Below are 16,504 nucleotides of genomic sequence, written 5' to 3'. Positions count from 1 at the left end.
TTAACTGCAGTGGCAGGGTTGGTACCAGCTGAGAAAATTGATGTGTGGTGATCTTCTATGGAGACTGTATCTGAAACTGATTCTCAATTTGTATTTGTATACATTCCAGGAATCTGCAAACATGAATTCAGATCTGTAAATGTGTATTAGATTTGCACAAATATCCTATGATTTTCATCACAGTCAAGCCAAGGGTTTGTTGTGCTGTCACTACTCACACTATTCACAAAACATAAAATGAACCACTGAAAGAACTGTGAAGCAGCATTTGATCTGCTACAGTGTATCACTACATCATAAAATCTTCTAAAATGGTAAATGCACATCAATTTTCAAAGATGTGCCACCTATGGGACATTTACGTAAAAACAAATACAGAATATCACTGTGCTCTAAATCAGTCAAACATTAATTAGTATTAAAATGACCACAGTAATTACAAGAATTGGAGGTTAACAAAACACTTGTGTAAGAAAGGCTCCGGTAAAGACCGTGGTGTATGAGATCAAAACATTGCTTAGTGTCTTTTCTGTCTTTGCAGGTTGAGATGTGTTTCCAACACAATAGCACAACAAAGGATGTGTTGTGCCTTCTTTCAGAAATTAAAGCTCTACAGTGTCCCACAATACACAAATACAACTGAGTCACAGCAAGAGAAACTGGACATGCAGTAACACATTAAGTTTAATGGTTGTAAACAGGTAGGCATGAGTAATGTCTCTTACAAAGGTTCAGCAAACCTAAATTAACTACAACACTGTCTGTAAGCTGCACAAGACCCCACTGAGATGATTACTGTGGGTCTGAAACTACTTGCTTTATGTTGTTTTATCATTGGTTGAGATTTTTTGCATGTACTGTAACTCCATAAATGTTTTTTTCAGTGATTAACCAGCCAGTCCTAAAAACTTCCACATGGTTGGCTTAAACAGCTGGACATTTGCTGGTCATATGTAGCTATTTTCATAACTTGAACCCTCTGAAGAAGGTACAATGTATTGAATTTTAGATTAATCTATAGAATGTAAAACCAAAAAAATCAAAACAAAAAACTGAATCAGTCATGAGTGTGTGCTTCTCTTCTTTGTCTATATTCCTGTTTCCCAAAAATTTGGAATGCTGTGTAAAATTCAAATGAAACCAGAAGGCAATCTTCTGCAAATGAATTCTGTTTATCTACAATGGTTTTACAAAGTGGTCCTAAGCCCATGTAGGAATGTCCTTTATACAGTCGTGTTTCACAAACTGGTGAATCTGGCCACATCTTTGCTTGTGAACAGCTGAGTTTTTCAAGGATTCCCTTTTCATACCCAATCATTATACTATCACCTGTAACCACTGAATCTGTTTACCTGTGCAATGTTCCAAACAGGTGTTTTTTGAGCATTTCACAACCTTCCCAGGGCCTTGTTCCAACTTGTTTGTTGTTGCTGCCGTCAAATTCAGAGCAAGCATATATTTACAGAAATGAAGTTGATGAGATAAAATATTAAATGTATTGTCTTTTCCCAAAAGGATTAGCAAATTATTACATTCTGTTTTATTTATGTGTTTGACAGTGTCCCAACACATTAGACTTAGATATAAACACACACACAATGCCCCCCCCCCCCCCCCCCTTGGTGTCAACCTGTCTTTGAAGGTAAGTCACAGCTGGTCTTGGAGATCAATCAAACTAATGGACAGATGTGATGGCTGTCATGGTCGTAGTTGTTCACTTATCTGAAGATCAGTGGTTTGACCCCATAGTCTACATGTTGAAGTATCAACAAGATACTGAACCTTAATTTGCTTCTAATGCTGTGTCACCAGTGTGCAAGTGTGCATGTGAATGTCAGAAGTCAGAATACGTGCTTTACAAATTTAGGCAGCCCAATAGTAAGGAACTGCAATAATCCCATCTGGAAGTGACAAATGCATGGACTAGTTTTTCTGCATCTTCTGGTGAGAGGATGTGGCTGATTGATTTTTGCAATGTCACATAGGTGAAAAAAGACAGTCCTTGAAATTTGTTTTACATGGGAGTGAAAGGACATATCCTGAGCAAAGATAACTCCCAGATTCTTTACAGTGGTGCTGGAAGCCAGCGCAATGCCATTCATAACTGCTATATCATCAGAAAGTGACTTTCTAAGGTGTTTAGGGCCTAGTACTATAACTTCAGTTTTGTCCAAGTTTCGCAACAGAAAATTGCAGGTCATCCAGTCTTAATGTCCTGAAGACATGCTTGTAGTCTAGTTAACAGATTGGTTTCTTCTGGCTCCGTTGATTAATACAGCTGCATAGAAATAAAATGTATGGAGTGTGTCCTGATAATGTTCCCTAAAGGAAGTACTGTTTATATAGGGTGAATCAAATTGGTCTAAGCACAGACCCCTGCTGAACTCTGTGACTGGCTTTAGCATGCACAGAGGAGTCATCATTAACGTGTACACGTGAGATTGATCTGAAGTGCAGCATTTAAATCAGTTTAGTGCAATTCCCTTGATGCTTTAACCAGTACTGTCTCTGCTCAGTGCTATGCTGTACTCTATATCCTGACTGGAAATCCTCAAAAAAACTATTATTTTGTTGAAAGTCACACAACTTATTAGCAACTGCTTTCTCAAGAATTTTAGGGAGATAATGGAGGTTAGATAGTTGGCTAAAGCCCCTGGATCTAGAGTACGCCTTTTAAGAAGTTTTGTTACAGCTACTTTAAAGAACTGTTGTACGTATCCTGTTGATAAAGACAGGTTGATCATATCCAATAAAGAGGAGCCAATTAAGGGTAAAACTTCTTTAAGTAGCTTAGCCGGGATGGGGCCTAAAACACAGGTTCTTTGATGAAGAAATGTTGAAATTTGTTGGTGAACATCGACAGTACATGGTTCAACGGAATAATGACTGTCACCCTGGCTACAGTGCTGAACAGAAACCTGGGACTGTTTTGATTTTCCAGTGTCTCATCTCCTCTGTCTTTCTCCTTTGTTTTTTTTTTTTTTTTTTTTTTTTTTTTAGGGGTCAACGAGTTCACTAGCTCCAATCTCCAGCTCCAGCATCTCAGCCACCACACCACTAGCCTCTTGCCTCCACCTGACCTCAAGCCTCTGACCCTAAACCAACACTACTTTGCTTCACCTGTGCCTCCATCACCATGTGCCTTCCACACAAGTACTCACACTACCTTAGCGCTGTGCGCTCCAGCATATCTAGGAACTGCTCACCACTTCAGAACTTCATGCCTCACCTGCTGTTCCAAGGACTTCCCAGCTACAAGTTCCTCTTGCACATTCAGTAAATTCCCATTTACCCTTACTCCCTGTCTTCGTGACTGCTATTGAGTTCCAACTCCTACCTCAAACATAACAAACAAATTTAGCTACAGCACAATCAGATAAGAATCTGGTATAGGAATCTCCGCCTAATGGCGGCTTGTCAGGTTAAATGATGGTCTGATTAAAGAGGATTCTGTGAAGAGACTATTAAGTGTTCAATTTCAACGCCAAAAGATCGGAACAAGGTCGAGAGTATGGTTAAAACAGTGAGTAGGTTCATGTACTTTCTGACTGAAGACAACTGAGTGTAATAATGAGATAAACGCAGTACTAAGACTCTCATTATCAACGTCGACATGAACATTTAAATCACCTACAATAATTACTTTATCTGTTTTAAGGATTAAACCCAATATAAACTCAGACCTCAGGAATACAGTTTGAATAAGACCTTATATAAGACTAAAGCAAATGAAGAAATATTATATGTATCTCAGGTGTAATGTAACCATGTGTTATGTTACAAAAGTAAAATGGAGCTCAGTGAGCATTGAAGTATTAAAAGTGCATCAGTGACTTTGAAAGAGAGACAGAAGTGTCAAAATGCAGACAGTCCATCAGAGGGTAGTATGAGACCACAAATGAATTGCTATATTTCAAATTCATTTTCTGAAGACTTTAAATATAAATACATCCTGCATGATCACATGAGTTCAAACAAGCATTTGAAACTCAAGAGAAACTCTAATTAAATATTTGAAAAATTGCCACTGTTTGGCCAAGTTTCATCACATTTGGCATGCTGAATCTGGGGTGGATGTGCATACCAGATATGGTGAAAGAAATCTGTTTTAATTTCTAATTTACGAGAAACATGTTACATGCTGGATGTGCTAATCAAATCTCATGTAATCTGGAGCTTCTTTTAGAGAGATGCAATGTTTGTCTAAAATTCTCAGTACCTGGTGTGATGTCATTCAGGATCCAGCAGTGAACTGTTCACATACTTTCAAGAACTGGGGTGTTAATGAGATTATTCTCAGTTTATTAATGTTTGGAGGAGCATTTTGGTTGGGTATGAGTATGTACTTCTTTCCATTGTCTAGGGACAACCCCTTCATCAAACAAACTGTTGATGATGTCACAGAGAGGAATGCTGCTCATGCAGGACGTTTCCATCTCTAATTGTGGGGAAATCATGACTGGGCCAGGGAATTCGTAGCAGTTGATGGAAGACAGTCTGCTGTACATGTCCCACAGGGCACGGTCCAGAGGCAGAAGGGACTGAGACGCTTTGACAAACTTTTTTGGGGGTGCATTAGCAATTGTGAAAGTCCCAGATATAAGTCCAAGCACATTGATGCAGTCTTCTTTTTTGCAGTTTGGCCATCAATTTCATTCTGTTGTGCCTGAAAAACTCTAGAATTCAATTTTGCTTTGTCTTCTACTGTGGATTTATGGAAATGTTTTTTACTGCATATGTTTTGTTTGGCACTTTATTTCAGTAGAACCTTGCCAGGCCACATGATTTTCCAGTCTTGAAGGCTTTTTGTCAGGACATCAGCTACCCATCTGTGTCCATAGGTGGTGGGGTCTGCCATGGATTATTTTTGCCTTTTGTTTCAACAGTTCCATGTGTAGCTAGTTATGAAATGCTCCTCCAGCACTACTATAGCGCTAGGCAGGCCTTAGCCCCTGAATATATAAGACAGGTTGATAGTGCTGTTCTTCCTTTCATCCTGGGTTGCGACAGGTTGTGTGGTGCTGTTTCCCCCTCTCTGACGCATAGCTGCTGTGTGTTTTACTCTGTTTTACTTGCTCTAGATCCCGCTTTACAGCTACCCTGTCCTACTATTTTGTTTTGTTTTGTTTAGTGCAGTTTTGTTGAGTTTAGTTTATTTTGTTTTGTTAATTTAGTTTTGTTGTTGATTATAGCATCAGTTGTTTCCGCTTTGTTTCTGTTGGTATTATTTAGGCCTTAGTTTCATTTTTACAAACTTTGTCAGCCCTCCATGGCTGTACTTCATTTCTTCCCTCATGAAATTTATAATACAAATCATTGTAGCAGCACATGGCACCAATTTTGTGAATTTAACTTATGTTTTTTGTGTTTTTGTCTGAGTACTGCAGCACTGGTGGCAGTGTGGCCACCCAGATGGTGGAGGGTTTGGTGATATTTTGTATGTGAGTATTTTTGTCGCAGTATGTTTATATTTTATGTAAATACATTTTTGTAATCTTTTTGAACCCTCAAGTCATTTTTTACCATTGACAGAGTACTACGATGTGACACACACGCAGTGGCAGAGTGAGGAGCTCTGCCTCCAGTGTGAGTATCCTTATGGGCAAGTAGTAGCACTCTGTGTGACATGTGAAGTTGGAGGAAGAGAGGCAGCGCAGCAGAGGAGGAGAAACAGTAGTGTCACTGTTGAGGTATACAGGAACAGGCCATACACCACCATATTTGCCCTCCTCATGGACAGCTGAGTGGCTTTTGACCTTTTAGCCCTCAGTCTTAAGATTTGGTCTTTTAGCTTTTTTAATTTAGTTTTAAGAGTTGGACTTTTAGCCTTTTAGTTCTCAGTTTTAAGGTTTTCAGCCTTTTAACTTAGTTGAGAGTTGGACTTTTACCCTTTTAGCCCTCAGTCTTAGGATTTGATCTTTTAGCCTTTTAACTGTGTATTTTAATTAATTAGCTGAGGTAACAATAAATGATTTTATCCCAGTCTGTCTATTGTGTCCTCCTTGTTCACAGTCAGAGCTGCTCTCACCCCCGATAAATTATCAAAAAGACCTGCTAAAATACAATAAATTTATCTCACCCTTATATATTCATCAATTTCACACCCATAACCACCCTCCCCTTGGGTTGGTTTTTACATATTATTACAAAGTAACTGTGGGCTTTTAGCCAGTTTGAGTTGGGTGTGTGTGGAGTTTGCATGTTCTCCCCGTGTTCACCTGGGGTATCCTCCGTAAAATATACCCCCACTAAAAACATGCAAGAAGATCACCACCTGACCAATGGTGATAAAAAGGAATTGGGTCTCCGGGCACCGCTTGGATGGCAGCCCACCGCTCCTGGTCTGCCGTGGAGGAAGGACGACCAGGATGGGAGAAATTCGGAAGACAAATTTTACCTTCGTGTGCAGTGTCCTGCATGTGCATGTTGTGTGACAATAAAGGGGAATGTCTCCCCCTGATTCTTCTTCTTCTTCTTCTTCTTCTTCTTCTTCTTCTTCTTCTTCTAAAAGTGTAAAGAAAAGTAAACTAAACCCGGCCTTGCCACAGCTCAGCCAAACATGGACATTAACAATAAGCTGAGGGCCACAACCACCTTATAGTAGCAAACACTAAATCCTGGTTTTTGGGAGCTACAAGCATGGCTGAACTTTCATCTGAGATTCATAATCTTAGAAAGGCCATGCTGGCAATGCTGGATTTCTGACTCTGCAAGCTTTCAGTCTGCTGGCTTTCATCCAGCTAGCATTCAGTTTTCTATCCTCCCGTTGGCGTTCTATCATCCAGCCCACTAGCTTCTGATCTCCCAGACTACTAACAGCCAACCAGAGTCTCACTAGTCGTCTAGCCACCTACCAGCTCCAGATCCTGAGTTGGGAAGCCACTGTCCTGCTTGCCTCCTGCCAGCCCCAGCTCCAGAGTTGGCTAGCTACCTGCCCGCTCCAGCTCTGGACTCAACCAGGCCCTGGTCAGCTAGCCTCTAACCTGTTCCTGAGTTGGTTGGCCAAGCAGACACCTGCTCCTGGTTTGAAGTCAGTGGTCAACACTTGCACCAGGTCCCCAGTCGGCAGCGAGGCCAACACCTGCTCCTGGCTCCCAGTTGGCAGCCCAGCCAAACACGTGCTCTAGAGCTGCAGCAGTCACTGGTTCCTGTGTTTCAGTGATCCTCAGCTGCTGTGCTGCAATAGTCTTCTGCGACTGTTTCTCATCACCTACCTGTTTCTCTGGCTCCACTGATTCCCCTGACTCTGTCTTCCTATTGCCAGCCTATAGCCCTGCAGCTCTGTTGGTGTCCTCCAACTCTGCAGCCCTGTTGTCAACCTCCAGTTCTAATTTTCTGCTGTTGGTCTTTGGTCCCACACTCCAACGACTGGTCTGTGGTCCTGCACTCCAGCCACCAAAGTCCAGTCCTCAGAGAGGTCCTGCCATCAATACCAGTCTCACCCTCCTGCTCAGCTTTCAGGTTGTCTTCCAGCGCAACCCTGGTTGTCACCTGATATTTTACTCTGTTTTTTTTACATATTCAAAGTAAGTACTTTTAATGTCAAGTCAAAAATAATGAACCATTTACAATTGAAACCCAATTGGCAATACATATCCCCCACAACAGAAACGCTATCACAAAATTGTTGCACATGAAGATAAATCAAAGTGTGGTTTTGTAGTTAAAAACCATGCAATGACTGAATTTAACCTTACTGTGCAACCTTATTCTTCGCAACTAGGTTCTTCAGTCTGAAAACTGGATGTTTAACTGTCCCATAAAGTACTGTAAATGTAGCGGGTCTCGGCTAGGTCTCCGCTGACAGATATATAGATAATCCTCTGATGCTGAGTGCTGGAAATATAAGACAGAAATCAGCGAAGCAGGACAACTGTTGCTCATTCTCCATTCATCTGGATTATCTTTATTTTCACCTTCATTTTAACATTTTCACTGCAATCATGAATTATTTCTGTTATTTTGTCTGCATTATAGCACTGGTATTAACCACATTTGGATAACATTCACATTAAATGTCAATTTTTTTCAAGAAATAAACTTATTAAAATTTGTATCAAACCAAAGATAAACATTTCCCCCTTTAATCATGTCATCTGTCTATCCATCATGTATGCACTTTTCTCTCCCACACACATCATCTTTCTCCTTTCATCAGAAGAGTATTTTCTTTATGTAACTGTACATCAAGTACAATAAGTACATTAAGTGCTCACTTAATATAACAGAATAATCTCCCTTACAGTTAACTATTTCATGTTTACACTATGTGAACACAAATTGAAATAATGAAAATGGCTGACTCATAGTTTGCCGCTTTAACCCGTGAACTTATTATTGTTTACAACTTACACCAAGGCTACAGCCGTAGCTGATCTTAACCTGCACATTAGCATTAGCTTAAACATTTCAAGCAATGCACTACACACACACAAGTGATTTTCACACATAGAGCAATAGCCCACAAATGTCCAATTTGGATAATGTACCACATACACTGATTTCCACACATACAGCAATAACCCACAAATGCCCAGGAGCTGAAAGTAACAAACCAAAGTAACTGTTTGACTACAGCATCGGGCGCATTTCCTCCATTACAATCATCACGTACCGTGACACTTTACTTTATTTACACACTTAACAAGCTTTTAGCTTATGGACCACCCATCACCGAGGATTCATATTAGCTTACAAACATCTGGAGTCACATAAAAAGTGAGTAACCAACCTGGAAATATAAGACAGAAATCAGCGAAGCAGGACAACTGTTGCTCATTCTCCATTCATCAGGATTATGAGCCCGCTTCCACGATGCATTGCAAAGAGTCCCAGTAACGCTGCCGTTAAGTGCTGCCACCCAGTGTCCATTACACACAACAGCATGTCATTGTGTTTCTCTGTAATTTCTTCTTCTGAATTAGACAGAATAAAATAAAATAATACCATAGCAATAAACCAAAAAGTGACTCTCAGAGGAAATGAAACAATAATACTAATATCTCAACAAAACACTTATTTTGTGAGTATCACAGAAACATAAAGGTAAAAATATAAAATTCTAACCTTCATTCATAGCAGGTTTGACTGTTTCTCAATTTATCACTTAATTAACAACTACATTTTGAAGAATCAACAGGTTCCTTGTCATGGTCTCAGTCTCAGTTAAACCAAAATAAATCAAAGCCCATAATCTATGTACATGGCACATATCCATATCATGCCTTGTTTTAAAAGTTCTAAATGATAAATAAATTAATGCAAAAAAATATATTCTCAAAAGTAACCTTTTCTTCATGGATATATCTTGGTCATACATATTCACACTTCTCAGTGTTAAACAAACACTACAAAATGCTAGAACCTAGCTGCTTGACTAAACTGTTCTATTTTGACATTTGAACTCTGGTCTGACAGTGATAATTTGTTAAATTACATCAGTACAAAGTGCAGTAACACGCAGTACGATATTTTAACATAGTAGCAGTTTGTGCCTGTTGGCCTGAGATTACAGTCAGCATCATACTATCATCTTGCAATGAATAAGAGCTGGAGCAGCAACAAAATAAGTAGTCAGCAGTTCAGTCAATGTAAACACGATATGACCCATGGGATATGACAGTAGACTTAAAAGTGACTTCTTGTACAGTATCAATGTTGTAATAGTCTTGTAGTCTACAATGCGAATTATGTGTTGTAGCATTAGTCTTTTTCTGCAAGTGTCAGACTGTTGCAAAATAACCACAAAAAAAAACTCTGAGTTTATGTGCACATCATTGACTTCATCATTGACTGAATTATTTAAAATATACCACTGTTTTGATCCTTGTAATAACCTACACTCAATCCTGTGCCTGAACAGAGGACTGAGGCTGTTGCTGCACTGCTAGCATGCTGCTCACGCTATGCCTCCTGTGAAGATATAGCCTTACAGTTAGGCAACTGTTTGCCACTGGCCACATGATAAGCTGCTTGACTGTTTCTGATTATCTGTAAAATATTCAAGTATTAAGATTTAATGGCTGTGTAGCAAATTGAGTTGGAAAATAATTTACTTTAGCTTTGTCTATGATATGACCTGTGTTCTCATCTGAGGCATGAGATTAAGCAAATTTACAATTTTTTTTAGCTTTATGGTCTGATAGTACAACCCATTGCTGAATACTCTCCAGTTGATCCAGAACATTGCAGTATGTCTTCTGACAAAAACAAGGAAGAGAGATCATATCTATCTATCTATCTTTAGAATAGAATTTAAAAAATCCTTCGTACATACAAAGCCATAAATGGCCAGGCACCATCTTATCTTAAAGAGCTCATACTACCTTATCACCTGATTAGAACACTGCGTTCCCAGAATGTAGGCTTACTTATGGTTCCTAAAGTCTCCAAACACAGAATGGGAGCCAGAGCCTTTAGCTATCAAGCTCCTCTCCTGTGGAACCATCTTCCAGTCTTTGTCTGGGAGGCAGAAACTGTCTCTACACTGAAGAGTAGGCTTAAAACTTTCCTTTTTGATAAATCTCATAGTTAGGGCTGGCTCAGGCTTGTCTTAGACCAGCCCCTAGTTATGCTGCTATAGGATTAGACTGTCGGGGGACCTTCAAAAATACACCGAGCTCCTCCATTCTTCTCTCCCTCACCACCTGCAAGCTTTCATGTCCTACCCAAGGCATGTTACCAACTTAAGCTTCTTCCCCAGAGTCTTTGTGCTTTATCTTCTCTCAGGTTCCCATGGACAGTGTCTGAACCTGGATTATGGATTATAGCTACTTCTCCCATCATGGCCCTGCTTGACATCCACTGCAACTGCCACTACTATTAGTCATACTTCCATTATTATTACATCCATATTGCTGTATTACATATATACACACATATCTGTTCCCAATACATACATATATCACCCACATAAATGTATATTTGTATATACTATGCTATATGTACTACATATAGTTAAGGGTCTTATCAGAATTGTCACAGTTACCGTGATTGCTTTTCTGTCTGTCCTTCTCTGTCCGTCTCTTGCTCTCTCTCTCCCTCTCTCTCTCTCTAACCCAACTGGTCGAGGCAGATGGTTGCCCACCCACAGCCTGGTTCTGCCTGAGGTTTCTGCCTGTTAAAAGGAAGTTTTCCCTCACCACTGTTGCCAAGTTCTTGCTCATGAGGGAAATGTTGGTTCTCTATAGATAAAAGAGTTTGGTCTGTACCAGCTCTATATGGAAAGTGTCCTGAGACAACTGTCATTGAATTGAAGTGAACCCTCAGTGGGACGTCACTGAGCTGAACACAGCAGAGTGCTTTGTACAGGAAACAGCTGGAGGAAACAGAGGACAAACTTTGAGTATAAGCACCTCCCTGTGCACTTGTACATGGCACAGTACGTGTCCACTCTGAGACAAAAGTCACATCAACGTTAGTGTGTGTAAACTGGGAGGAATTTAGATGTCATGTGTAAAACAGGTGAGTGATTTGTATGTGCTTGTGTCTATATTGGGTAATTCATTTTCAATTCATTCAATCATAACAGTCATTTTAGCTTGCCCTGCAAGTGCAGGTCCTGCATAATTCTTCCAAATTTACAATACAAGAATTTTGTGACGGTATTGTAAAACAATGTGGAGTTTGAGAGGACTGCAAAGAGAATTTATACTTGAAGTATGTTTCACAACCAGATAATAATTGTAATATGAGCATGACCATCTTTGAAGCTTCACACAGATCACAAACAAGCATTCACCATCCATGTTTACTGATGAATTGGGTGGAAGCTGATACTGTCTTCCATGGAGCTATTCAGAGATGCTATAGCAGGGGTTTCAAACTCAAATTACCTGAGGGCTGCTGAAAAAAAAAAAAAAAAAAAAGTTCAACTATTCGAACAACTATACTTCTCAACGTGAACTATTTTACAGTTATTTTTGGCTTTTCTTGCCTAATGCTTGCTAAATGTCTCTTGATAGCTCAGTGATCCGTTCTGCCACTGTGTTGACTGGCAAAGTGATGTTCCTTTTTTCTGGACAGACAATATTTGCAACTTGCAGCATGCAGTCTTTCAGAAACTGACCTTCAGTGAACAGCTTTCCCACTTTGGCAATCATCTCACTCACGGCATAACTTGCTTCAAGTGCTGCATCGGCCTGAATAATGCAGTTTGAGGTTATCTTTCTTAAGCATGGCAGATTTCTCTTTGCAGTTGAGACAGGTGGCATTCCCTCTAACCTCAACAAAGAAATAATCATTCTCCCACTTTTCCTGAAACACTTTCTTTTGGCCTTTGAAAGAGACATCTTGATTAAACAACGTTAGCAGCATGCCAAATGTTTGTTTTTTTTCCCGTTTGGTTTCACTTGGTGATTATGCTGCATTCAAGGGTCAGCTACAATATGGGGATATTTTTTTTCCCAGTCCCGACAGCAGCACAGGCCTTGAACACAGCGGGCCAGATTTCACTACAAATTGATATCAAGTGGTGTGCCGTGTAAAATGGTCTGGTGGGAAGTGTCTGGCCCGCAGGTGGAAAACAAAGGCTCACTGAAAACATCATGCAGAAATGAAACAAGGACCACCTACTAAGGCTGCTGAGGATCTAACTTAAACTGCAGACATCAGGTCCTCTACCCCTGTGGAAAAGCATTGAGGAATTTGGGGGACCAGAGGTGGGCAATCAAGGTAATGATAACAATAAATCATTGTGAACTGTTGTATAGAATGTCATTCATATAGTGAGATTCCAGAACAGCAGACCTTTTGTGCTGTCAATCAAACAACTTTTATTCAGTGAAACAACAAAATTTCTGATTGATCAATTCCATTACAGTGTCTTTCTCCCACAGAACAAACAGAAGCCATCACCTCTACAAGAGCAGGGGATAGTTGTAGAGGGCAAAGACAAAGTGCAAGAAACATTGCCAAGGTTGAGAGGAGAAATTAGTCGACCCATCATGTGGCCGGAGGACCACCCATTCATGGATATCCGGCAGACTGGATTTCACATGGTGGAGAGGGAATTGGGTGCAATCAGGAGTGTTTGCAATGTCAATGCCCATCTGAACTGGACTGAGATGTTACTCCGTCTCCTTGGATGGCGTGCTGAAGCAGTTGAGCACTTCATTTCTGCAACTCTTCCTCTTCCAACCATCTGACCCATCATGTGCAGACAACCCCCTGCTGCCCCTGGAGCCTTCTGTGGCCAGCCCCGTCGTGGTGCTCTCCGCCTGCAAATCCGGGGTTGAAGACCTCTAGTTTAAAATTGTGTTCACCAATATGGTGCAAAACAGAACTATTATAGTTTTTTTTTTTTTTTTTCTAAATTCTGTTTTCTGCTTTGTTTCCAGTTTTCAGAGCAGGTTGGCTCATATCAGTTTAGTTTTTATTTAAAAATTTTCAATTTCAGTCTAGTCTTTGTTTAAAAATGTTTCAGGTTAGTGACTCACAGTCATGGAGACACCATCCGTCCATCCATTTTCTATACCAACTATCCCTTTCGGGGGTTGCAGGGGGGCTGGAGCCTATCCCAGCTGTCAACGGGTGAGAGGCGGGGTACACCCTGAACCAGTCGCCAGTCAATTGCAGGGCAACATATAGAGACAGACAACCATTTACGCTCGCACTCATACATAAGGACAATTTTTAGAGTCACCAATTAACCTAATGAGCATGTTTTTGGTCTGTGGGAGGAAGCTGGAGTGCCCGGAGAGAACCCACGCATGCACGGGAAGAACATGCAAACTTCACACGGAAAGGCCCTGCCCGACCCGGGGATGGAACCAGCGACCTGTGAGGCACCTGTGCACTACCTGCTGCCCCACCGTGCCGCCCCCATGGAGACACTCAATAAACAAATGAACCAATGTCCAATCATGCTTGTTGTGTTGCCAAATTTGACCAAACTGACATAGACATAACCTGTATATTTTTATGTCAGTTAGATTTATAACTACTCAATATTGTTAAAGTTTTCTGTTTTTCTAAAGTCTAGTCTTTATTCTGTTTTTGTTTTTTTTCCCACACCTAGTGAATGAAACTGTCTAAATTAAATGCAGTATTTACTGCACCAAGCTAGTCCATTTGCTTACCAGACTACAGATAATGCAGCTCTTCTGCCGGCTGATTCCTCAGTGCCGGCGCTGCTGCTGGCATATTTGGGTTCATTAGCGTTGGCACACACAGTTCAGCATATAACGCCTAAGTCCTAAGCCATGTCTTTAGTGTCTTCAGTGATTGTCTTCTAACAGCCACCCCTCCACCAGGGGATCCCCCTGGAAGACTGCAGAATGACAGATTTGGCCAGTATAAAAGAGTCATGGTTTGATCCAAGATAATTTGCGAATACGCGGCTAACCTTACACGTTGTATCGCAAATCACCTGGCTGTTGGCAGAATGGGTTCCCTTATGGTTCACGTATATCAGAGCATTCTCTGACAGGGCATGTAGTTGCCCTATTGACATTGAGTCCCCTGTTAGTACAATGTTGTACTCCATACTGGAAATTGGCCTACATTACAACATATACAGTAATATATAGGCTTTGGGTACTCTTTTCCCTGGACTTCTATTTGTTCCAAAGTAAAAACACAAATGTACCCTGTTTTTTTTTTTTTTTTTTTTTCTCAAACTAAGTAGTTAGCTAATTCTCATATTGTTATCATCTGTACCCCTCCAGTGTTGCTGAGATGTATATGGTAATTTTGAAATAGGTTACAGCATATTTAGAAAATGCTATATATTGTCAGCACCTTATTTCCTAACTTCACATCTGGTTCCCTTGTACCTACATATATGTGTAGGTATATATTACAACCCAGATTCCAAAAAAGTTGGGACACTGTGTAAAGCATAAATAAAACAAATGTTATAATTTGTTTTATGTTTTTTGACATAGACTCAATTGAAAATGGTACAAAGACAATATATTTAAAACTTTATCCCATGAACATTGATTTTTGTATTTCTATTCTTCTCTCCTTCTCCATCTGCATGCATTCATGTCCTACTAAGGTATATTACTAACAGAGTCTTTGTGCTTTTATGTCTCACAGGTTCCCATGGATAGTGGTTGAACCTGGTTTGTGGATTGTGTCTATGTCTCCCACCTTGGCCATGCTTGACATCCACTGTAACTGCTGTTACTATTAATCATACTTCCAATACTTTCATTATTATTAGATTCATAGTGATGTATTATGTACATATACTATCTGTTATTAATATGTACATGACTGTACAACACATGACTGTATAAATGATATTACTACATGGACTCAAGAATGTTTCTTAAAGCCGTTGTCGGTAAACACAGTTCATTTGCAAATGATTGCATTCTGTTTTTATTCACGAAATACACAGCATTCCCAGCTTCTTTGAAATTAGGGTTCTATACTGGTACACCATCATTACAAAAAAATGACACAGTAAAGTGGAAAGACTTTTGCTGTACATTGTGAGCCATAATCGAATCTTATGATTTAAGTTAAAACTAACTATTCTTCTTATCAGTTCAACTAAAAGGAACTATTAAGTTGTATCAATAATTATTTGGTCAAACAAAATGGAAACAATTTAGTATAAGAATTTGTCTTCCATTATTTGACATTTGTAAAAATGCAGATTTAATAATATATCAAATAATATATTTTATATTTCACACAAAACATTTCTGAAGCATAGAATTGTTTTATTAGAATTAAGAAATTAGAAAATGAAAAATTAGGTCTATTCTATGTTGTTCCAGAGGTTGGGCTCTCAATTTGTATTTCAAAAAATGAGAGTGAAGTGACCCCAGCCGTGATGCCTCCATGTGTCAGTTTATGAGATGTCTGGGTTGTCTTCTGCAGGTTCAGGCAGCTCTTGCGGTCTGTACATAAAGGTGAGGAGGAACAGAGCCACATCATAAGAGCACCAGTAACCTGTGTGTGAGGTCACTGCTGACCAATAGCGGTTCTCCACCAAGCCCTCCCGCAGCTCATAGTCAATGCGCCTCTCCAGTTCCACTGAAACAGAGAAAATGACAGATCAGTTTCCACCTGCAGAAAGAAGATATTTTCTTCAAAAGGTCTGAGCCCTGACTGACTTCAGTCATGTTGTCTGGAGTGGTCACCATGAAGATGTTAAGTCTGTGTACTTTACTGAACACACAGTATGCAAGGTATGTGCAGGTTCTACTAACAAATGATATGCCTTACATCCTTTACAGGAGCATTAACACTGCTAATGTTCACATCAAACCCTCACATCAAAGACTGGCAAAATGATTTTTTAGCTGAGCAGATGTTTATCTATCTAACACTGAAAATTGTAACATACAAAGCCAAATCATTCAGCCAGCATATTCTGTATGAGTACAATATCAAACCTTACTATGTCTCAAAAATAACTGAAAAACACTTCAAAAAGACTTCTTGTAGATGTTTCATTTTATTATTATTATGATTTTCTTTCAAATCGCCATATAATTACCACTGTGAATTATCAGTAATATTCTGAGAAAAGTCCGGTGAAATC

At 39.8% G+C, this 16,504-nt stretch overlaps 1 protein-coding gene across 1 annotated transcript in view; it reads right to left on the bottom strand.

Annotated features, from left to right (window-relative positions):
- Nucleotides 1–12,641: 12,641 nt before the first annotated feature.
- Nucleotides 12,642–16,504, bottom strand: part of ddhd1b (DDHD domain containing 1b) — a 39,930-nt gene continuing 36,067 nt past the window's right edge. The window contains exons 13-14 of the mRNA XM_076756697.1: nucleotides 15,781–15,993; nucleotides 12,642–13,217 (exon numbers count right to left, since the gene is read on the bottom strand). Coding sequence (XP_076612812.1) covers nucleotides 15,809–15,993 — 185 coding nt within the window. The 3' untranslated portion in view covers nucleotides 12,642–13,217; nucleotides 15,781–15,808. The remainder of the gene's footprint in view (nucleotides 13,218–15,780; nucleotides 15,994–16,504) is intronic.

This window comes from Chaetodon auriga, chromosome 18, assembly GCF_051107435.1.
Source record: "Chaetodon auriga isolate fChaAug3 chromosome 18, fChaAug3.hap1, whole genome shotgun sequence".
NCBI lineage: Eukaryota > Metazoa > Chordata > Actinopteri > Chaetodontiformes > Chaetodontidae > Chaetodon > Chaetodon auriga.
Note: the sequence above shows the minus strand (reverse complement) of the source record. Positions and strands in the feature narration are given on the sequence as shown.